General features: G+C 32.9%; 1 protein-coding gene across 1 annotated transcript; it reads right to left on the bottom strand.

Annotated features, from left to right (window-relative positions):
* Window positions 1-5,701: 5,701 nt before the first annotated feature.
* LOC124372816 (protein salvador homolog 1-like) lies at window positions 5,702-24,578 on the bottom strand. The gene is made up of 4 exons (XM_046831225.1): window positions 24,303-24,578; window positions 20,890-21,065; window positions 10,993-11,158; window positions 5,702-5,966 (listed from the first exon to the last, which is right to left on the bottom strand). Exons 1-4 carry the CDS (start codon window positions 24,467-24,469, stop codon window positions 5,834-5,836), a joined length of 642 nt encoding a protein of 213 aa, XP_046687181.1. The 5' UTR covers window positions 24,470-24,578; the 3' UTR covers window positions 5,702-5,833.
* Between the last annotated feature and the right edge of the window lie 759 nt (window positions 24,579-25,337).

Below are 25,337 nucleotides of genomic sequence, written 5' to 3'. Positions count from 1 at the left end.
CTTGTTGAATGTCTCCCAGCAAAGGCGTCTTAAATGGCTTTGTCGTCACTTTGATTTTCTTGAACCACATGAAAATCAATTACACATGACATGGCTTCTTTGTAACCCACTTGAATCATACCAAAACCTGTAACGTTTAATTCAATTTCCCACAGAACTTTATAGAATAATGCTGCTCCCAATTGCATTTTCAAATGAGATTTCAACAGGAATCACTCACTAACAATCCGTTTACATCAGCATATATGGAATGGATCTGCACACCCTCCTCTACTCATGTAAAAATCACACGCTAACAATCCATTCACTCCAGCATATCAGAGGCAATTCCTGCTGGCGTGGTCAGTTAGCTTACACCTCTACTACTTCACCTGGTCAGTGGAATGGATCTGCACACCCTCCTCTACTCATGTAAAAATCACTTGCTAACAATCCATTCACTCCAGCATATCAGAGGCAATTCCTACTGATGTGGTCAGTTAGCTTACACCTCTACTACTTCACCTGGTCAGTGGAATGGATCTGCACACCCTCCTCTACTCATGTAAAAATCACACGCTAACAATCCATTCACTCCAGCATATCAGAGGCAATTCCTGCTGGCGTGGTCAGTTAGCTTACACCTCTACTACTTCACCTGGTCAGTGGAATAGATCTGCACACCCTCCTCTACTCATGTAAAAATCACTCGCTAACAATCCATTCACTCCAGTATATCAGAGGCAATTCCTACTGATGTGGTCAGTTAGCTTACACCTCTACTACTTCACCTGGTCAGTGGAATGGATCTGTACACCCTCCTCTACTCATGTAAAAATCACACGCTAACAATCCATTCACTCCAGCATATCAGAGGCAATTCCTGCTGGCGTGGTCAGTTAGCTTACACCTCTACTACTTCACCTGGTCAGTGGAATGGATCTGCACACCCTCCTCTACTCATGTAAAAATCACTCGCTAACAATCCATTCACTCCAGCATATCAGAGGCAATTCCTACTGATGTGGTCAGTTAGCTTACACCTCTACTACTTCACCTGGTCAGTGGAATGGATCTGCACACCCTCCTCTACTCATGTAAAAATCACTTAGAACTTTGTGAATGCACCTTGTGCAAGTGGTGTGTGTGTATGTATAAAATATTGTAACTTACCAAACATATTATATGTATGCACATTTGCTGATGTTATTCACTGTTTTCTCTCAGATCTTTGACAGTATTGGTATCAGAATTGAGCAGAGAGCTATCATATAGAGATTCAACAATACCTCTAAATCAGTATAAAGTGTTGGAGTTAACCCATACTGATAAATAATTGAAAAGGCACTGTAATGTTGGCTGGTCAGTGTTTCGGACCAGATCTAAAAATTATTTTCATGATCACAGTCCACTAAGTAAATGCTTAGTGGAAAATAGGAGTTGAACAATAGTTAGATTTTTCTCTGTATATGGAAGAAAATGTTTGCATCATTTCATTAACTTAATTATATTTAAACAATAAAACCAATATTTAATACTTTTATTTTTGTGAGGCCTTTCGATAGCAAGGCTATCTTCGTCAGACACATCACAAAAGTGAATACAAAAAGTAAATTTGATTTTTAATAATAGTTGAACATATGTGATTTAATATTAATTTGTCCTGTGTGGCGTAGTGTATAAATACAATTAAATTATTACTGGTATTATACTATATAAATTTTGAATGTTATTTTTGTAATCTTCGTTTAAGTAGTATTGAATTTTGTACTGGTCCATCTACTTGATTTAATAAATCTTCTGTGTTTGTTTGATTAATGTAATATGACTCCCATGCATTTAAATATCTTGGAGTGTTAACGTGTTTTAATAGTTTTAGGTTTTCTTGTGATATAGTGTGTCCAGTATTGATACAGTGGTGTGCGCTGGCCGATTTTTCTTTTCTGTTGAATTTAATGTAGGAGCAATGTTCTTTATATCGTGTATGAATTTTTCTTCTTGTCTGTCCAATGTATTTTTCGTTGCAGTCATCACATTTAATTTGGTATATACCTGATTTATCAATAATTTATTCTTCATCTTTTGGATTTTTCAATTTATTCTTCAAGTGATTTGTTTTATAAGGGACGTTTTTGTTTGTTTCTTGAATGATTTTTGTACATCTTTTGATATATTTGTCCATGTAGTGCTAATCCAATTTGTGTTTGCGTCTTTAATAGATAAAAGTGTTGTCTTTGACTTTTTGTCATGTTTCTTTTTAGCTTTTTTTAAATATATGTTCGACTAAATTTGTTTTATATCCATTAAAAACGGCAACATCTTTTATATACTGAAGTTCTTTTTTTAAATACTGAAGATAGCCTTGCTATCGAAAGGCCTCACAAAAATAAAAAAATTAAATATTGGTTTTATGTGTTTAAGTGTAATTAAGTTAACAGTAGCCAATATAAGATCCATCTTCAATCATTTCATTACATGGAAATTAAAACGTCATCTTGATTATTGGTTGGAATAAGTAACAACAACTATTGATATGATAAAATAAATTATTTATTAACTAGCAATAACAATTCTAACAATGTCCATTTACGGTGAAAAACAAAAGTTTTTTTAACATACCCTAAAAACTGTACAAAACATTATTAGTAATAATGTAATGGTAAGAGCACTTAATTTATAAGCCTATTACTTAGTAAGCGCATCATAGAGTGGAATTATTTTACTGAAAATACAACAACTTATGACACTAAATATAAGTATAAATTATTGGATGATCACTTTTAGGATACATTCAAAATAGGCATCAACTAGGTTTATTTAATTGGAAAAGTCTAATAATTTAGTAGGAAGGAATTTCTAATAGTCAAAAATGTTGAAAAGAAACTGTCTTTAACTATTATGTCAATATATTTTATCTACATAAAATAGCACAATATTTATCATAATATAATAATTATATTCATAGTAATTTTCATTATAATCAAATACATTTAAAAATATTACACAGAAGCAACAAACTTACATTTTTTATATTAAAATTTAAAATGTAGATATTTTTACGTCTGAATCTTAAAAATACAAATACTTTATGCTAATTCCAGCTATAGCAAGAAATATAATTTTAAAGGTTACTCCAATACAGTATTTTATTTCATTACTATTAATGATGATTAAATAAAATATATAGAAACATCAACAAAAACACTCACTAACACTCATCAGTTGTCAAAACTTCTGAGGTTTAAAGATAAAAGCAACAGAACAACAACATACAGGATAAAATATTTTATGTCTTTAGTAAAACCAATTTTCAACGAGAAATTGGGATGACAAGGAGCGTTGTCAAAGAACCATCCGAAATTTGTATTATTATTTTTTTGGTGAATAAACAATTAAGTTTCATTGGCATGAATGAAAAGAAAATATCATTGGCAGAGTGTATACTTTACTACGAACTAAACTTGTTGACCAGAAGTCTGGATTGGAAACTTACTCACTCTTTATCTCATTAACTGTGATCAATGTAAATTTAAATATCAATATTTAGCAATACAGAATTGGGCACAAGATGCCAAATTGTATTAAAAGAGTCTTGATAAAATGATTGATCCAGTTGTCCTTCTTAAAGTTTTAAAATTTAAATAAATTTATGCAGGTTTTTAATACTTGATTACTTCAATAATTGTTGCCAATGCGACTATTTTCTAGTAATAATCAGTACTAAATTGATATACTGTACGTTTTTACCAAAATATTTTAGAACTATAAGCAACTTTATCACAATGCAGTTTTGATAGCTCAATATTCAGCTAAAATCACATATGGTTCAGTAATTTTTACTTTTTCTTTAAATAAGAATACCTAATTAAAATCAATATTGAATAGAGGGAAAACTTGTTTTCTGTCAGTCTGAAATATAAAGAACTAACTTAATGTCCATTTGAGACTGTGAAAATAGATTACTAACAAATAATTAGATAATTCTGTACCTGCAGCTAAAGTGTTACCATTTACTACAGAAGAAAAGTTCTAAGTATCATATAAAGAAGTTGTCAGTGAAAGAAAAACAAACTAGTACAGTTTGTTGACATAAAGGTAAAAACCTCACTAATAAAACTCATCGCTCATTAATTATCATAGCTACCAAATTAACATAAATTTCAGGATATTTTATTTAGAAGATTGGTATCAATCTTCTAAATTACTGGTATCAAGATTCGGTAATCAATTCGTATATTCTTCCACCATTCTAAACATAAGAGATGTTGCTAGTAATCCATGGTTATAGGTTTAAATCTCAGAAGTTCTAAACACACAAAGGAGACCAAAAACCATGCAAAACTGTCAGCACTTTGAATGTTCATTTTAAGAGGTGTCAGCAAAAGTTGAAATTTAAATAAAAATACTAGCTTTTGCCAATATGAATTCTGTCAGATTTTAAAAGAAATTTTGTCAGCAATTGGTCTGACAATTCCTAAGTCATAAGCGAAGCCATTTCTTAAGACCATTTTCAGAAGCCAGTTTTGGTCGATCCCTAGAAAATATTCCTTCCTATTATCCTAAATTCATTAGCTATCCTAAGGTTGCAAGAACATTTCCTCAATATTAGTTTTTGAACTTTTGTCTACCCATAACTTTAACAACACAACACATTATGAAAGTTTATTGTTGTACAGGCAGTGAGTAGAAACTGACCTTGTGGGGTAATATGGTTTAAACAAAGGCAAAATCATTCCTAAAAAACATTTTCAAGAAGCTTGTAAGGATAGGTCTCAACCAAAAACATACTGTTACCAAGTATATTTTAGATATTAAGATTGCAATGCCAACGATCAGACTGCTTACAAAGACCATAAAAATTATGTAATTTTAAATATACTGGACCTTAGGTTTAGTGTAATTTATCCACCTGAGCATTATAAACAATTTGAAATTAGTAATTCCGTTTTTTAATTTTATTAGATTTAATTTTATATGTTTTTTAGAACCTGTCTTGATATTTCTTGGAATACCGTATATTATTCTATACAGACTATATACTTTTCCAAAACTTTTTAATAGTGTTGATAAATAGTGTGGGTTTATGCAATCTAATCCAAAACAAAAGTGTGTTTGTATCAACAAAAGCATTATAACATTTTATTGCCATTCTACAGGAAGCATTGACAAAGTCAAAACAATGTTCTAATACACATATTATACATATTACACCCATAGTCAATATTACTTGCAATATGCATACAATCATGTTCATTATAAATAAACTAATATGAATGTCAATATTAGTAAATGTACTAATTTTAATTCCATAAGGCTACCTTTTTATTTCAGTGGTTTATGTTATTTGACTTGTTTTCGTGCTTGAATTCTTAAATATATGTAAATAATTATACGATGAACAAAGATTATTACTATCTTCTGTAAGTATAGAAGTAAGCTCAATATGTTAAAACAGTCAACTTAAAATAAATTCTTGACCCGATAATATAATTGATACCATCAATTAAGAATGTATCGAATTCGATACTTAATTAAGTAGATCTTTGATTTAATATTATTTGGAAACACGAGTAAAGATAACATGGCTTAGGAAGCCGTAGATCATTACATACAGTGTAACCAACCTGCTTGCTATAACAGTTTAAACTGGGCGTCCTTTTAATGGCAAATAATGGTACAAATAATAATAGGCCATAGTATTATATTAAAATTAAATAATAGCTGCTTTATGTAATTGGTCTGTTTAATGACAAACCTAATGGTCTGTTTTCATCAAAACTTACAAAATCACTAATTTTAATTTAGCCTAAGTAAAGCTAATGTAAAGGAGTCGTAGGAAATGTGTAAAAAGCTGCTACACTTTGGTCTCAGACTGATGCGAGAGGGCAGTCTCCTTCAGTATATCGGAGGTTATCTCCACCAGTTTCATGTTTGTGTCTATGTTCGTGGCAGCCATCCGCTGTTCCATCTCACACAGTAATGACGCCCTGTGGATCATCAGCACAATACATTTATGTATTTTATACCTAATTAGTTTTAAGGCTAGATTTGAAGACATCAATTTCTTTGATATGTGATATCACTGCTATTTTAAAGTTTGCAATAATTATTAAAATGTATTATCACATTAATGAATCAATGAAGGATTATGTTATGTCATTTTTTTAATATAGGGAGGGATAATGGTTTTAAATAGAAATGGGAAAATTACTAGTATCTACATTGTAGAGCAATTTTATTTCACCCGAATTGCAAAACAATGTGCAACCTCTTGTCTGTCACTTCATACAACAGAAGTTATAACACAGAAGCTTATCAAGTACTTTAAAACCCTGTTTGGAACTACAACGGAGTATTGATGGATTCAATAGAATGTAATGAAAGTTTTTGACATACTTTAATATAGTCTTAACCAAGTTGACTGTGATTCCCCAAGAGGGTTCACTTCTGGCTGGTTTATACTTCCCACTTAAACTTACACTGGGTACAGGAAGTACCAATGTGTCATTTAAATAAGGAGTCTAGGGGATGGGCTGACCTTAGTACGGGTGATCTCCAATGAACTGGGAAAATACCTCTTCCAGGGGTGCCACTCAAGACCAATGGGGGATCCGAATCCAAACAACGGTTGGGCTCGGATAAACGCTTGTCAATCGTCCAGCTAGAGGTGGCCCTGCTGTTGACTGAACCCCAGGATCTAGACTAGTGCTCCGATTGTGCAATCTGCACAGTGGTGGCACTCGACGCTGCACAGTAATGGTGCCAGGTCCGGGTATGACCAGTCTCGACTGGTCTGTCCGGAATCGTACCACACACACATTCTGTTTGACTGGGGGTTGGGCGACCCCCAAGTGTAAATAGCCTTACCTGGTCATGTGGGGCTATGACTCTGAAACATGTGAACTGGATTACAACCTCAAGCTCCCCTTCAAAGTGCACAAGCAGTGGACGATGGAGCAAAAGAAGGCTGATGGCACCTGGCTTCCGAATAACGAATGCAGGAGACAAAAGGACAAGAAATTAGCCAACGAAAGGAAAAGACTGACTAAGCAGAGGGAGTTAGCACGGGTAGAATCGTAGGCGCTGACTCTACTCTGAGTGGGAAGAGAGGAGGGCGCTTGGGTGGTTCTTCGGCCAAAAAGCCCCTGCTGAAGAGTGCATCTCCAGAGCAGACAGGGGCAATCAAACCACTCCCTCAATGGAGGAGGGTGTGGGAGATACATTTAAGAAACTTCTGACGTGATACAAACTTGCTTTGGTTCCCGAGAACTTTCCTGAAAGGCACTTTTCAGAGGAGGAGACCTCAGAGCTGCGGGGGCGCATTCTTGACAGGGTTCTCTCAGAAGAGGGTGTGTGTGTCTGCAGTTCAAGAGGTGCTTTCCTAAAAGGGGATCTCTTGTCATGTTGTGTGCCAATGACGGAACTAGGGATTGGCTACGGGGTATGGCTCCATGGCTGGGGGTCGGTGTGCAACTGGACAAATATGCCAACATTTTGATTTCTGCAATTGAGGGCTCTTTTGATCCCAGCTATCCTGTTATTAATAGGAGAAAATCCTTAGCAGCCTAATGGAGTTCTGAACTGGCCACTTTGAGGAAGAGAGTCAGGGATTTATTCAGGAGAACTAAAAATTAGAGTACTTTGTACCATATATGCAAATAGTTACAATAATACATTGCTTAATAAAAAAAAATGGAAAATTGAACCAAATATTTTTATATGTAATATGCTTAGTTTAATAAAAAAAAAACAATAAAACCTAAGATTGGTATAATGTTAAAATAAGGCATCCCTGAAATAGCTTGAATTGGACAAGTTCAGTTCTGTACATTTAAAACAATAGTACTCCATTGTAAGAAACTGAATTTTTTGATTGGTTCAGAGGTCTAAAACTTGCTGACCAATAGCAAACGTAGTTGGTTACTTGTCTTGTAATGTTAGAACAAAACTACTGGAGAGCTCTGGTCATTATCTTGTGTAGTTTAGCCTTGTAGGCACATAGTTAGTAGTCCGGATTGAAAGAAGACCCCAGTTTACGGGTATGTACATTTTATAAGAACTTTGAACCAATCAACTAATTGTTTTAATTTAAATAAAAATTCATACATATCTTTTCTGTGTAAAAAATTTTAAATATCAATAAAATTTCACTAAAATGTTTTAAATAACTAAGAAGTAAATTGTTTTAACAAAGTAATAAAATCTAAACTACATTAAAATTCTAATAAGATTTGTAATTTGTTTCTTATTAGGGTTTTCGGTGAACCGGACAAGAAACCAAATAAAAGGTGTAAGTGTTTTAGTTCAGTATATAATAAGAAGAAGTATTTTATTTTTGTTGGATATAACAATTCAAGCTAAAGTCAGGAATCTAAAATGGTTTAACTGTTGAAAATTTATAATGAAATGTGCTCTTACTAAAATTATATTAAGAAATGTAAAAATGTACAAAACATCAAATTAATTGTCAATTGAAGATTGGAACAATCTTTAGAGCAAGCATTTTATTGTCAGTACTAAAAATGGTTTTTCATGCACATATTCAATCCCACATTGCATATGGGATAGGAGTGTATGGAGGAACCACAAACCAAAACCTAAATAAAATTCTAATTTTGCAAAAAAAAAGCACTACGAATAATGTTGAAAATGAAGAAGGATGAGTCAGTGAAAAATAATTTCACTGAACTAAATATTTTAACAGTGCATAGCCTTTATATTTTAGAATGTGTTATGTATGTTAGGACCTATCAATCTAAATTTAAAATTCATTGTGAAACCCATACTTACAATACTAGGAACAAGAAGGAATTAGTAATACCACGACACAATTTAGAATTTTATACAAAAAAAACTTCTTATGCAGGAATAAAATTTTTTAAGTCAATTCCAAAAACAATAACAAGAGTTGAAGATATTAAGAAATTTAAAATCAATGTTAAAAGATTATTTAATTAGAAAAGCATTTTATTCATTTGAAGAATTTTATTCAACAACATGATCTACTATAATCATCCAATTATGTAACTTAGTTGTAGTGACACTATTTATTGTACCCATGTACATAATTTAAATAAAGATATTTTGACTTTGACTTTGACTTAACAAGATAAATAAAAAAAATTGTTAACATGACAAGACTACAATTTCATTTGGCAGAACACAAACTCCATTTAAATATTATTATTTATGATACAAAACAAATAATCTGGTTATAATTATTTGTCATGGAGTATCTCCACCAGAGGATACAGTGCATAACTAATAATGTACATATTTATTAGAGCAACCATGTTACAACTTGGGAGACCTGGAAGGAGATTAGTCTGGAAGAAACTCTACACTGACATCAACAGTGTGCAGGGCTGTGCAAGGCTTCAGAAACTACTAGCAAAAAATCCCATCTTGCCACTTAGTGGTCTCAGGGACGATCAAGGTATATATATTACAAAACCAGAGGGAGTTCTAAAAGTCATGATGGTACACACTTTCTGGACTGTATTGTTTATGACAAGGATCAATCACTTGGCTGTGGAAGGAGGCCTACGTGGTGCGCCATTAATTTACAATGAAGGTTGGTGTACCATGTAATAACATTCAGAAGGATCGAGTGAGCAATTCATTCGATTAGTCCCTATAAAGCTCCTGGGGGAGACGGTGTGAGACCGGTTAGCAAGTCCCGAACCCAAGTCACGAGTATGAGAAAAAATCACATATCACACCAGCATGGATGAAAGTTGGATACTAACATGAAAATCAACGTTGCCTCTTTGGCACCGCATCGTGTCATTCTCTTGTAGTGACAATGATTGGATTAGACTCCAAGCCGCTCTAGGGTATATTAGACTCTGTTCTTTCCCTTTTTTCTTCTTTCTGTTCTTTACTTTTGTATGTACTAATACCTCCCCCACATGACGAAGAGGATATATTCCAATCCTCGAAACATTTTGTTATACCTTTTGTAACCATAATGATGGCAATTGAAAGAAATCCTGTTATCCTGTCAAACCTTCCATTATCAACAACAAACTTTAAACTTGAAAAGTTCATTTATCACATTTAATGCGTTTTTGAAGGAAACAGGATTTTTCTGGACATTTGCAATTGTTCAATGATACAACAAATCAGTAACACTGTGTTTCGAGATCTGCAATCTGATCTGTTAATGCCTTTAACTAATGACAGATTAATACATATTTTATCAAAATTAGTTATTGAGAACAATATTTATTGGTGTAAAGAATGGACAGAGTTAGGGGTGGTGGCACAGAATAGAATTACGATTGATAAGTGCCTTTGACAGGGATACAATAGAATGGATTTTTAATCAGATGATATCAGTTATCTAAGCGATAAAGACAGAAGGAAAGAAGGGGTGGTTACAGAGGGCTAAAGTTGCTCAGTATCACAGGCTGTATGCCTTATTAGACCTTGAACTTGGCCATACATTATTTTTATAAAACAATTAGGATATATTTACAATCTGTTGGGTTTTAAAGTTATGCTCTGAATTAATTCATTTAAATTTTAAGTCATGGATAGCTGGGCAATATTTTTGTGTTCTGTATCCCACCTTCAGGAAAATGAAGACACATCACTTTGTCACGCATTGTCCAATATTGGAAAAGAATTCTTTTTAACACGTTCACGATGACGTTTACCCCATCTGGTACATGCGACCTTTCACAACTGCCGTCGGTTAACTCGAGTATATACTGGGCTTTACTAAAGCTTGTCGTGGGCCCGATGGGGTACATATTGCTATGCATTTCCATATTACGTTTTTATTATTTTAAGACTGTCTTGGTGGTGATTTGTAATATTGTTGAAAAAGATAAAGCACTCAATTTCCTCTTTCTTTTTTTATTGCCCTAAAAAGATGAGTAATTATATTTCTAAAAAGTTGAAGAATAATTATTTTAATTCTCAACATTGTGTCACAATTTCCGTTTTGAACACCATTTAATACAGTATTATAGATGTAAACTATATTATTATAATTGTTTACAATACCTGTAGGCCTCATAGCGCATGACAATTTCCTCAAGCTCTTGCTTGTACAGTCGAGTCAACATCGCGTTGAAGCAATCAAGTTCTGGCAGACGAAACATCTCCCAACGTAACTTGTGGTCAAGTTCTGCAGACGCACGCGAATAGACACTCAACCAGTGCGGAATCTCTGTACATCACAAACTTGCTGGTATAGACAGTCAATCACTGTTACATGAAATTTATGATAGATAGACATTATTGAAAAAATGAGTTTGTCCTTTGGATCTTATGATATTAAAGAATATTTTATAATATAACAAATATTAAGAAAAATTTAATTCATACAATTAATCACAATAATAGTAACTGAACAGATACTTTTTTTCTACATCGACAGAGGAATTTTTCCTAACCATTTGGAGGCTTATTAGTCATATCTTTAACAGATGAAAAAGCCACACCTCCTGCATGCAAGAGGTTGTGTGAAGGCAATTTGCTCACACTCATCTTGTTATTATTTTTATTTTCCTTCAATAGGGAACCTTCTAAAAAAAATCGTGTGATTAGTTTGACCTATTGTGTCTTAGAATACACTGCTTTAAATCATCTGCAAATAAGACTATGCCAATAAAAAACATATAACAAGTATTAATTTGTGTAAAATTTAGACTATGCAGGAGATTGAATGTGAGCAAATTGCTGCATGTAAATACAACATTTTCTTGTACTTCAAAAGAAAATGTTTCTAATAAAAGAAGCTAAAATATAACTTGAATTTATTATAAGTGAGTGATTGTACTCATAAATTCAAATCTTTGTCAATTTGGTGCAGACAATATTTTTATTATTTTGAAAACAAATTGAGTAAAAGACTAACAGATGTCAAGGTGTTGTGAAGAAATATATGAGAAGAGATAAAGACGAGTTCCCAAGCTGTTGAAATTGCTTATCGTAATACTTAGCAATTCATCGCAGTTGTTAGTTGACCTAATTGAAATTTTCTCCCTGTACCAGATAAACTCAGTCTTAAACTCCAGAGATTCAATTTCTGACTTGGTCTTCTTGTCTAATTCCAACATTGTGTGCTATAAGCCAGAGATGTCCTTCAGGAGGATGCCATTTATCTTCCTATGTTCTTGGACATTCTTGTCCAGCGACCATCCAGCGCTTGTGGGAAACCTACCTAAACTCCTGACTACAGCTGGTGTGATCTTGAGGCCATCCACTGGAAATTGCTGGAAACAGACCTTTCTATGTTCACTAATAACTGCAAAATGAATGATGCTTTCTCAAACCTGGTTTCCACTATCATTAATATTGCCTTCAGTTCTCAGGGCGTGCAGCGATCTTCTTGTTCCGCACATCACCTACCTCTTCAATAAGTCCCTTAGATCTGGAGTCTCCCTGATTCCTTTAAAGCCGGATATGTGGTTCCTGTTCCCAAGTCTAAGGATATTGACAATGTAACATCTCACAGGCCAATTGTCATCCTCTTATCTCTGTCTAAGGTCTTCAAAACACTTGTGCTAGACTTTCTTGTTCCAGCATTCAACCAGATTTTCATGGATGAGCAGCATGGATTCTGGTCAGGACAATCCACTACAATCAACCTACTCTCGCTGCAGAATTATGTTTTTTTTCCGCTTTTGAGGGGGGAGGCAAATGGATGTTGTCTATTTAGACTATAGGAGTTTTAAAGGGAAATATTGGTCCATAGGGGAACAGAAAAAATTTTGTTATTGAAAGTATACGTTATATGTCACTAGGACTAGGTCTATATTCATCTCAGGTTTTAAGTAGGTTAAATGATAGTTCAAACTAAATATCACTGCATTGAAGGCTCTGATAAATATGGTTATTTATATCAGGATAAAGTTCACAAATGTTCACTGGGTTCTCATCAATCACTTTGATTTTAATAAATTTTGAGATGTAATGTTCTCTGAGCTAACGCTTATTTTCTTTACTTACCACACTTCTTCGCAGATGGGATAGTCAATCATATTAAAACAAAGCAAATCACTTTGATACGTTAATTTATTTTGATGTGATACAAACAACTAATTGTACTCACTTTGCTTTGTTGTTAATTTATTCACTAAAAACAATATCCCATCGCCTGGTTATAACTTTTAATACATTATTGCACAATTCCGTATTGCATCACTGCCAGGTGGATCTACACGAGTACACGTCCTCCCTGTTTCAGCTCTCGAGACAGAAGAAAGATTCTCGGGACAAAACCTTGCGTATTGGCTCAAACAATGCTCAACCCCTCCCCCGTTCAAATTAGCGTCTTCACAATTGAATATAATTTAATTCTTTTCTCATAATTATCGAATTTTATCACGTTTACTATAATTGATCAATTTAAGTCTTTCTATTTTCTTTAACTATATTTCTATCACTTTTTATTTAAATTTTTGCAACATGTGCTTTCTGATGTCATCAATACGCAAGTCATTTTATCCCACAATTGGCTTTTTAGCGTAATTTTATTTGGTACTTTTAGTAAAAACGAATTTTGGTTATGTTTAACTCATTTTAATTATTTGAATTTGTTCCCGTATAAAGTTTAACATATTTCTCCATTATTAATTAAATAAATCTCAATTCCAATAACATGTGATTTACTTGCATCACGGTCTGCTAATTCCCCGCGAATATTTAACCCTTCGCGCGCTGTTGACAAATATAACCGCCAATATTTACTTTGCTAAAAATGCTGTTGACAAATATATTCGCTTTTAAACATTGAGGTTATTATTGGGAGTAAGTAGTTCCCAGTTTTGCCGGTGGAGTGCAGCAACTGCTGGAGCATATATCCCTCAATAGAAAAGCACAGTAATAGTTGTCCCCGCCTCCCGGTTTTTCTCCAAGCTGCAAAATGGCGGCGCACTACCCATGCCACTGCCTGTTTTGCCAGACACTAGCGCTACTGACGAAATAACTCGCCGGTTTAGTTCGTTCGCGGACTGCGAGTGGAACTGTTGTGTTTACGTTGTCAAATTGGTTATTGACATATTGGGAAGATGTGTTGTGTGTACACGCAACGGTTTGCGCAAGGAGACCATTTACGTGTGCGAGACATGCACCGCCCGGCCGAATCTGCACCCGGATACGGATTTCAAGACGTACCACACGTTGACGTTATCTTGAACACCGTGATGGCTAATTTTAGATCTTTTTATACCCATTAATGTTTTATTTTAATTGTATTATATACATACTATACATATAATATACTATAATATAATATTATACACGATAGTAAAATTTCGTTCAACATTTCGTTAAATTTGGTGTATTTATATTGTTTTATAATTTAAATAAACGTATTAAAAAAATTATACTTTTTTCGTTCCCAAAAGACTTTTTATATGGTAACAAACTCAAATACAACGTTAGCGATGACTTTATTGAAAAAAAAAATTTGAGGTATATGTAGCGTTTGGGTATGGTGCGTCCTAAATTGTAGTGCGGGAAGGGTTAAATGTCGTAATTTGACCTGTCACACAACCCCCAAATATAAATTGATCACATATTTGTTGTCAATTTATTTTTCTCCTCCAAGTAATTAAATCTTTCAATTTTTTGTTCAATTAAAGTGTTTTATTTAAATTTCTTAATAAATTTGTGAATACATGTAAGAGTATTCATATAAAAACAAAGTAAAATGTCAAAGCAAAGCAAAATGTTTACAATCATATAACACAAAATTACAATGAATATAGAAATCAACTACACAAATTACAATGAATATTGAATTAACTACACAAATTACAATGTATATATAAATCAACTACACAAATTTCAATGAATATATAAATCAACTACACAAATTACAATGAATATATAAATCAACCACAAATTTCAATGAACATATAAATCAACTACACAAATTACAATGAATATTGAATCAACTTCACAAATTACAATGAATATATAAATCAATCACAAATTTCAATGAATATATAAATCAAATACACAAATTACAATGAATATTGAATCAGCTACACAAATTACAATGTAACACAAGAATAGTACTAAAGTTTTTAAACATAATACATATTACTTATTTTCCATATCAAGTTTATGCACATTTCTTTCAAAATGTTCAAACACATATCATTTTATGTAACCTTTACATGTTTTGATTACAATGTTTAATATGTCCATTTGACACAATGTAATGTTCAATACAGGTTAACACTATTAGATTATACTAGATTTTACACACACAAGTTATGATAATACATAAATACCTTGTAAAAAATCCTAAACTTAAACATAGTCTTATTGATAAACAATATTATAACATCTTTATATTGTCATCTCCTACTGGAAACATATTACACACACTATATACTATATTACATTACACTTGTCACATCTTATTTTAAACAAACCTTATACTAACCTGACTATTATTGTCAGTTATTTGTCTTTCTGAATCTATTATCATGTGATACTCCTCTTTATTTATTTTTCCAACTATCTCAGGTAGTGCTTCTGCTACTGGTTTTATGGGAATTTTATTATAATTATCTTCATTGGTCAATTCATCAAACACGTCATTCTCTGGAATAAAAGCTGTATTCACCCCTAGCCTTAGTCAGGATTTTTTCTTATCCGATCTTATCAAATTTCTAAGCTCATTTGCTAGAATTTTTAGACCCTCTTTATTCAGATGTATTAAATCTTCACACCATTTTCCTTTATAAAATATTTCTTTTTCATATAATTTCACATTACAGTCTGTATTATCATAGTTATCATAATACTTCTCTGCCACTTCCAAAACTGTAATTTTTTCATTATTTTATTTACTTTTTATATGTTCATTTATTCTCTCAAGTTTATTTAAATGATACCTGTCATTCTCACTTAACTTTGGTATGGGTGGAATTGTTACCAAGATTATTTTTTCACCTTTCTCCAGTAAAACCTCTACCAGTTTCTCATAATCATCACAAATGCTTCTTACTTCTTTATCCCTTAATAAATCATTTGTACCTATCATTACTATTAGCTGTCTTTCTAAATTATTTGCATGTTTTAGCTCTCTGGTCAACTGGTCAATTGTCTGACCTCCTATGCATAAGTTAATTCTCTTTCCTCCTTTCTCTTTATATTCACCTCTTAAATTCATTACTTTCTCTCCAAATCTCCTAAGTTGAGTCTCCTATCATTTGGTATCCCTCAAAATTAGGTTCTTTTTTCTCAATCGTTTCCTTAATTCTAGCCTGTCCTACCCATTTGTTTTCCATCCGATTTTCCTCTAGTCGCCTATTACCTCTCATGCTTCCTCTTCCCCTTGTATATTCATATTGATCTCTCTGATACCTCGTTTCGATGTTTTCATACCTTTCTTTCTCCTTTCCATAATCATTTGTGCCTCTACCTCTATTATCATTTTGTCTTCTCCTATCATCAAACTCTACTCTCTCCCTATTATATGTGTCCCTATTGTAGTATGGGCCTACTCTAGTCAAATTATTTCCTCATATATTCCCTCTAACTTGTGTTCCTCTATATGGTGTATCTCTAGGTCTTAAATTCATATATTGATTTACATTTCTATTAAGTGTTCTCTCATTTCTCATATCAAGTGATCTGTCATAACTTCTATTTGTGTCACTATTCAGTATATTAAGTCGATTCAACAGGTTTTCTAGATCTTCCGATCTTTCAACATTTTGAGCTGCAGCAATTGCACTACTTATGGTTCTAGGAACATGTTCGCTTATGTATGCTAGGAATGTCCCCATGTCAATTCTAGTTTCTAAATACTGGCTTTTATTATAAAATTCCAATACATAGGTTACTAGATTATCAGATCCAACCCTATATGTACCGTTACCCATTAGTTCTTTCTCAAATTTATTTTGTTCCCCTATGGACCAATATTTCCCTTTAAAACTCCTATAAAACTGTTCAAAGTGTTTCCAATTATTTATGTGCTGTCGTCCCCACTTTCCTGCTTCATTTTTCATATATTTTAAAATTATCAATACCTGGAAGTCCCATCCTTCTCCATTTTTCTCTATATATTTTTTACAAGCTTCCAAAAATTCCATGGGATGTACATTATTTTTTATTGGATCAAATTCCAATAAGAATATTTCTGTGTTTGCTGGTTGGCTTATTCTCATACCCACCATACTTTGATTTCTCATCATATTCTCTAGTTCTGTTTGTTTATTTTCTAATTTCCCTAAAGTTTTATCCAATCTCTTATTCAGGGATTTTTCTACTCTATTTCCCATGTCCTCTATTTCTTGTAAACTACTGCCCGTTATTGACTTGTTCTCTATGTCCTTACTCGCTTTACCATTTTCTCCATCCTGGTCTAGGTCTAAGTTAGCTCTGTCCCTATCTACCCAACCATTTAATCCATCTAATTTTGTTTTTTATCTCTTATTTAGCTTCTCTAATCTTTGATCTATTTTCTTTATATCATCCTCAATGTGTACAAACCTTTTTTTCAATTTCCCTCATATCTTCCTCTCTTTTATTTTTTTTATCTCCGTAGTAACCTCTCCTCTAACCTGACTTTTAAGTTTACTCCTCTCACCTTTGTTTATCTCAGCTTGTTCGCTTAGTTCAAGTCTGACCCCCTCCTCCAATTTCTTTAACCCTTCATCTAAAGTATTTAAGTCTTTATTTATCTCTACTCTCATAACCTCTGTAGTCTCTACTATTTTATTATTTAACTCACCTCTCATCTGTTCCATGTCTCGTTTTAGCTGCTCGTTATTTCTTTGCATTTCCGTTCTTAGTTCCTCATAATTGTGTTTTAACTCCCTTTTTAATTCCTCACTATTCTGATCTATTTTATGATTTAGATCCCTCAATTCCTCATCATTTTTATCCATTTTATCATTTAACTGCTCATTATTTTTATCCATTTTTTTCATTTAGACTATTCATCATAGTCCTCATGAATGCAATAAGACCTTCATCCCTATCAACTCCTACTGGACTACTGACTCTGCTAACCTCATTCTCATTCTCTAATAAATTTCTGCCATCTGTTGTCGACGCCTCATGTTCTACTGTATTAGGGGATGACCAACCTAAAAACCCTGTATCTCCTGAGCTATGAAGATCTACTTCTACTGGTCCAAATATTGGTGCGGACCCTTCATTGTTTTGTTCGCCTTCCATTTTTATAGCCTATGTTTAATATGTCTTTAAAAGGATTTATTTTTTAGTTTAATTTGAAAATTTCTGTTATATTAATTTAGGCCTACTAATATTTGTTTTACTAGCCTACCAGGAAAATTTTATAAATTTATATTATAACTAAGCTATGTTCAAAGTTATCAAACTTATAGGCTAATAATAATTTATCATACTTATTCTAGACACACACCTGAAAATACAATTATATAAAAAACAGTGATCTTCACTTAGTCTAAAATAGGCTACTACTAACCTACTTAAAATTAATTGTGAAAGTTCTTGCCCTCCAGTTGGTGCGCCATTTGAATACGATCAGTTTTTAACCCTTTGCGCTCGAAGGTAGTATTTGTTATTTGTCCTTGGAGCTTGTATGGCCAGCTCTACTGGCCGCCGCCATTTTGTCGGGAGCGCGGATTATTTTTTGCTGTAATGTTATCTCAGCTCGTATGTCCAGCTGTACTGGCCAATATATAATACGTCCATAGCTCGTAAGGCCAGCACCACTGGCCACTAAACATAGCAGTTATTTTCTAATATTCTATTTGTTTTATAATGAATGGTGAGTGCTGAAACCTATCGAGCAGCTTTTGAATTAAACAACCAAACCTTCATTTCAATCGTTTTAGCGCCAAAGCTCAGTGCAGGCAGTAAGGTTATGTACGAAAGACTGCGCGGTACGCAGTGACAGAAGGGCTGGCAAAGAAAGAAAACGTAGTAAATTTTACTGCAAGACTTGTGCTAGCCAACCCGGACTACACATCGGTGGATGTTTTGAAAAATGTCATTCCGTAAAAAAATTTAAAGACTAAGAAAATTGTAAAATAGTTGCGACTGTGTATATAGTAATAAAACAAAGAACTGTAATGACATTTATTTTCTTACATTTGTTAACAATATTAATGTAAGATTTATATTTCCTAAATTCATGCTTATCTTAGTATTAGAAAGTTTATATAAAAGTAAATTTTAAATTAGCCTATAATTCATCTCGTAATTTGACCTGTCACATACACACTTACTTCATTGATTCTGAACCAATAACCAATAACGCCAACAGATCAATAGGGTTCTAATTCCGGCTTGGGTGTGATCCTTTTAGCATCAGAACTCTGCTTCTGATTTACAACTCCCTTCTACGGAAACGCCTAGAATATTGTAGTGTGGACACCTTACCTCAGTTTCATTGTGAAAGATTGGAGACAATTCAGCGTGGATGCAATAGACTTGTTGGTGTTAGGCTCAGCTTTCCCTTTTTTTGGATTCACTTTCCATCACAAATAGGCTCATTGTTTAACGGTTGCATGAGAGTGAAGTTTAGTGCATGCAGTGTTGAATACGTTCGCAGTTCAAAGCATGTGTTATTATTTTGGTCATTGTCTTGTTTCATAATAGTATTATTTTCACAAGTTTGGGTTTATCGTGTAATTTTTTATACTTTTGTACTGCACTAACTGTTATGTTATGTTGATGATTCTGTTACCATATTATAGTGAAAGGCTGTCTTGCTGTATTGTATTGTTATATATTAAGTGCATTTATTGTTGTTTATTGTTATTGTGTTTTATTCTTGATATTGCTCACATTTTATGTACCTGTGCAACTGCATGATACCTAATTTATAGCTCACAAACATGATAACTTAGTTGTATTTTTCTTTGTAGATTGTTAGTAAAGTTTTGTTGCAAAACTAGCACACTAATGCATATTAGACTGATTGCATGTCATTATTATTATTTAGTATTTTTCATAGTTGTTCTTTGTAATTTGGGTGACAGTAACAGCAGTACTGTTTGCTCTTTGTATAATTTCTTTTTTGTCACTGCCATCTTGCATGTTATATTGTATATATAAATGGTTCATGTAACAGAATGTGTCAAATAAATACATAAAATTGAAGGTCGTTGTACTACAGCTGGCTCTTGAAAGAAGGAAGAGTCATTAATTTCAGTTTTATTACCTAACTTTTAAAAGTTTGAACTTAACATAATTTCTTGTTCCATGTACAGTATTTTAAAGTTTCTTGTACAATTCTTAGGATTTGTATTAACTATCAATTCATTAAAACTCATGATCAACCCATAACCTAGCCAATTTATTTCTGGTCTGCAATCAGGAGTTTACAGTGATTAGTGCTTTAAGTCAACTACTGATGGTATTCCACATCTATGTGATAAATTATTAAACATTGACATTATATATGGTTGTTTAGGTATTTATAAAAAAAATGTATTTTCATGGGTATAGCATTGAAATAACCAGGTAAAAATAATCTTAAACATTCAATATATTCTTGAGTTTTTAATTCTAAATTTCAAGAATCACTGAGATATCAAGACTTTTTATAAAGATTATTCAATAATCTTAGGCCTTAAAGTATGTTCAATTCAAGGCTTAATTACTTCACTATACAAGACTGATCTCTCACTCTTTATTAATTAATATTAACTCATTACAATCAACAACAATGCACTGTAGAAACCAGCAGTTATTTTATCTCAACTAACTGCATTTTCCCAAGAATGCTAGCGTGTTGAAAAGAGGTTGTCAAGACATTGTTGTAGCTATTTTTTTTTATTATTGAAATAAATACTTGATGTTTTTGATACTTGAACCATGTCTTCACATTTGCATATGGCACTCATTATGTAAATTACAGTTAAAAATATCTTTAAAAGAAGTCTAGCTAAAAGATTATGCTATTAAAATTTTTTAAGTAATGGTTACTCTTACCCTGGTTGAGGTAAGGGTTTGCAGGTACCAACACACTGTGGGGGTGGAAGTGTGTGTGGCGAGGTGGTGGGGCTAGCAGGCGAGGAGCTCCCACCTCCAACTGTATCCTCACCTCTGGCTGGTAGATGTAATGAGGAGCACAAGGATGCTCGTACTGGGCCGCCCGCGTTATGTGGCTGACAACATTAGCAGTTTTAATATTCTGTGTTAATGAAATACACATGTTGTTGTTTCATTACGTTAGCTGATTTACATATTACGAAAGGTAATACCAAAAAGTATTGGAAAATTATAAAAAGTATAACACATCAAAAAAGTTATTAATAAATAAAAGTTCTTTGTAATGGGATTGATACCCAGGTGGAAGGGAATTAAGTTACTAATGTTGAGCAATCAACTTAATGAACAACTTATTAATGAAAGTGGAAAGTTAAGAAGAAACGTTTGCCTGTGACTTCTGTGAGTTAAATTTTCTTATTTAGGACAATTTTAAATAACAGAGAATTTTATCTGAGAAATAATAAGTGGAATTAAATATAAGAGTAATATAAGTTTAGGTATAGATGGCATTTATACCGGGTGTCCAAAAAAAGAACTCGCTAGTTTAGAATAATTGTTACATATTGTAGAATAAACATATTTCTGTGACTATTACATGAAATGAAAGGGGATACATCAGGTTTTTTTTAACACTAGTACATCATGATATGTGATCTATTTATAGCCATACAGATATCAAACTCATATTTGATTTCCCTCGAGCTATTAGTTAGTTTATCAGGTGTGACTGATGCTACTGTAGCTAAGATTCTCTGGTCAATGTCATGTATCTTTTCAACAGCACCAAAGAATTATTACTCTTCCATTTCAGCGAGTACCATCCTTAGAAATTTTCAAAACTAGGTAATTCTATTTCGGACATCCGATATAATAACTATAAAAATGTAAAAAAGTTGTTTGTTTTGTACTACATATTTTCAGCATCATTAGACAGTGTACACCTTGATACTTTTAAAGTTGAAGTTATTGTACTTATTTTTAAGTTTGGAAATCCACACAGCACTGATTGACACTGTCACACAAATTTTTTAGTTTATTATAAAGTAGTAAATGCTGGAATATGTTTTAAGACATTCTAGAGGGTGATTCAAGAAGATATGCTCATTCTACATACAAAAATAATGAAAAAGTTTTTATAAACATGGGTCTGGAAATGCTTCATTAGTGAGTTACAGTTAGCAAAAGATTTCACCCGAATTTCAGCTCACCATGTAAAACAAGGTCTTCCTAAAATTCTGGTAAAACAGATTAAGAGGTGAATTCAATCTTTTCTTATGGTTTTTGAACTGATAAATGGAATTAAATAGGTACCAGAACTGTTAGTTAAGTAGTTTTTGGTTTGAGAAAACCAATGTAAAATGCAAAAATGGAGTGAAGACACATTTTTTCATCTTTGGGCAATTGTTTTATTTCAACAAGAAACACAAAATGTTTTAATAAAACGGTGTAAATAAAGTTCACAGAAAGCGATTAGATGTTTGATTAAATAACATTTTATTCATAACAGTACAAATTAAAATTAACATCAATCTAAACCGATTCAATCAAATTACAGTATATTTTCAAGTGTCTTCGACTTCAATGCATTTTTCTGCTCATTTAAGGATGGCTCTTGTTGCTTTCCGTGTAACTTAACCCTTTCAGGGCCAGGACCAAATATGAGATGTTGCAAAATTTTTTCACATATCATATCCGCTTGTGACTAGTCAAAAGTGCCAGGCTAAAATTGGCGATTTTGCAGTCTCTTAGATTAAAATTTATAACTTTTCATAAAAATTAGAGAATGACCCAAAAGTTGCACCAAATTACTCGTATAGATATATACTATCAACAAAAAATATATATATATATATGTAATATATATATTATGTATATATATATATATATATATATGTAATATATATAAGTAATTTAAAATTTAAAAAAATAATGTTTTAATAGATTACATTAAAAAATTTATTTTTTATTTTGATTGTAAATAACTAAAAAAGGAAAAATAATTTTACTGTGGGAAGCTATTTTATTATATTTTACATTTAGAAAGGAACAACCATAAAAAAATTTGGGTTAATTCTCTCATAAATAAATTTTTTATGACACATTTTGTATAAATACGCATAATTGTACTTCGCAACAAGTGATAAAGCAACTGACTCTTACACTGCAAGAAACTTAAAATAAATATTCACATTATGGATGTACCGGTAAACAGATGATTGTAGGATCCATAAACAGTTTCAATATAGTTAAAAACACTATTTACCATGAAATATTTACACAATTTTATTTGAAATTTATTTACACTTTTTCTATTTACAAATATGCTACTTACAATTTCACTCCCGTGAGATCACAAATTGTCAGTCATTGTAACTACTACACACAATAGCTAAGCACGTAACTACTAACACTACTAATATTTACAACCACAAAATAAAATAATGAAGAAGAATCCAGCATACAATAGTACGATTACACTAAAGCATAAAGAATTAACAACAATAGATCGAGTCAGCTGATAATGTCACGTGACAATTATTACGAAATAAAAATGCATAGACCTCCAAAATAAAAATTATATTCATATTAATTATCTACAAATATACCAGGGAATAAAAAAACATAAAACTTTAATCATTTGACGTCGTATTTATTTAAGAAAACGACGAATATCAAGGCGACTATATATTGCCGCCTGGCCCGGAAAGGGTTAAAAGGGCTTTTTTTAACTGCGTAAAAGCTTCATCAATATGTCTAAGTAGCACCTCAAGGGAGTTAACGTTGACCTTGTTGCTTTCCGTGTAACTTAAAAGGGCTTTTTTAACTGCGTAAAAGCTTCATCAATATGTCTAAGTAGCGCCTCAAGGGAGTTAACGTTGACCTTGTAAACTTTCTCTGTCATCCATCCCTATATGTAAAAATTCAGCGTATGATCTGATGATCTGAGTGGCCAGTATATAGAACCTCCATAACCGATCTATTTATTTGGAAACTTTTGATTAAAGTTGGTGGAAACAATATTTGAAAAATGTAGCAATGCATTATCATGTTAGAAGTACAGCTGGCATCACATTGCAAGAGGAACATCTTCAAACAATGTTGGTAATTTTTCTTGAAGAAAAGTATGTCAGACCTATTAAGCGCTCTTAAAAAATTAACGAAATGAAATAAAAATAAATTTGCACAGTGCAAAGTTCATAAAACTCATAAATACTTAAGACTAAATCAGGAATAGTAGCTAATTGACAGGTCATCAGAAGCCACATTGAAGTAAGCAGCTCTCACACCTTTAATTTTCTGATCAAACCGTAAACAGTAAGATTGATATTCTTTATAGCTGAGTGAAAACTTACTTAACATAATAGACTCCATACTCTGGAGACTCTATCCGTTCCCAGCCGGTGGGCAGCCCCTCCTTCTCCAAGGGGTGACTCCAGTGTGTAGTTTTGGTGTTGTGGTCAATGTAGTATTTGCGACCTCGTAGTGTGAAGTCTATAGACCATCCAGGTGGCAGTGGCATCTCTTGCTGGCCTCCACCTGCACATCTCTCCTGGTTAATGGTTAAAATATTGGTCTGCTATGAATTCGCTGCCCACAAATCTATTAATTAAAAATTTACTCTGTCACTAACATCTTATACCACTTTCTGTCATTATATTTTAGATAAGCTGATATTTTCGATTTGTCAATTGTAAGTGTAGGGATGACATATATTTTATGTTGAGCTATTTTTACTTATACTGATTGTCACCTAAAGTGATCTGAAATCTGTCTAAGAAACATACACACAGCTGTACAACTGTTTATCTTGTTCAGTTTGTCTTACAGTTATTGATATAATCTGCAATTTATGTAAATATATTAGTATGTCTGTTCATTACCACTGATTATTTGGGATATCCCTTAAAAAAAGATAAAAAGTACCTTATTTTCAAGAACATTGCAGTTTAAACATTGGCTTTGTAGGTTTATTTTTATTATAAGTAGAATGTTGATCTGGATAGGAGTTAGAGCACATATTAATGTCAACATGACATACAATTATAAGACAAAAACATGGTATCAACACTAAGACAAATACCATCTCCAGAGGGATCACTTCTGGCTGTTATACCTTCCAGTTGAATCCACACTGGGTACAACAAAAACCTATGTGTCACTTTAATCTGGGCAACCTTATGGATGTCCAAGAGCGGCACATCACTAACCGCAAATGTCGAAATTCTGGGGCGCAAGGGTAATTCGACAGGTCTAGTCTACTGCGGGAGACGACTGTTCGAGTTGGTACAGTTCGTTCCCTAGGAGTGAAAGGTTCTTGCCAGCCTAGACACAAGGGTGAGCAACCTCCTGCCTGCTTTGGCTGGAGAGGCTGGTTTAAAACTTGCTTT

This window comes from Homalodisca vitripennis, chromosome 1 (genome assembly GCF_021130785.1).
Source record: "Homalodisca vitripennis isolate AUS2020 chromosome 1, UT_GWSS_2.1, whole genome shotgun sequence".
Taxonomy (NCBI): domain Eukaryota; kingdom Metazoa; phylum Arthropoda; class Insecta; order Hemiptera; family Cicadellidae; genus Homalodisca; species Homalodisca vitripennis.
Note: the sequence above shows the minus strand (reverse complement) of the source record. Positions and strands in the feature narration are given on the sequence as shown.

What these genes read in the sequence shown, in the direction of transcription:
- LOC124372816 (XM_046831225.1), bottom strand. Translation starts at nt 24,469, where the DNA reads ATGCCACTGCCACCTGGATGGTCTATAGACTTCACACTACGAGGTCGC. An exon ending in AAACCCTTACCTCAACCAGG is followed by an intron (nt 11,159 to 20,889) that starts GTAAGAGTAACC and finishes TGTGATGTACAG; the next exon opens with AGATTCCGCACTGGTTGAGT. An exon ending in ATGCGCTATGAGGCCTACAG is followed by an intron (nt 5,967 to 10,992) that starts GTATTGTAAACA and finishes GATGATCCACAG; the next exon opens with GGCGTCATTACTGTGTGAGA.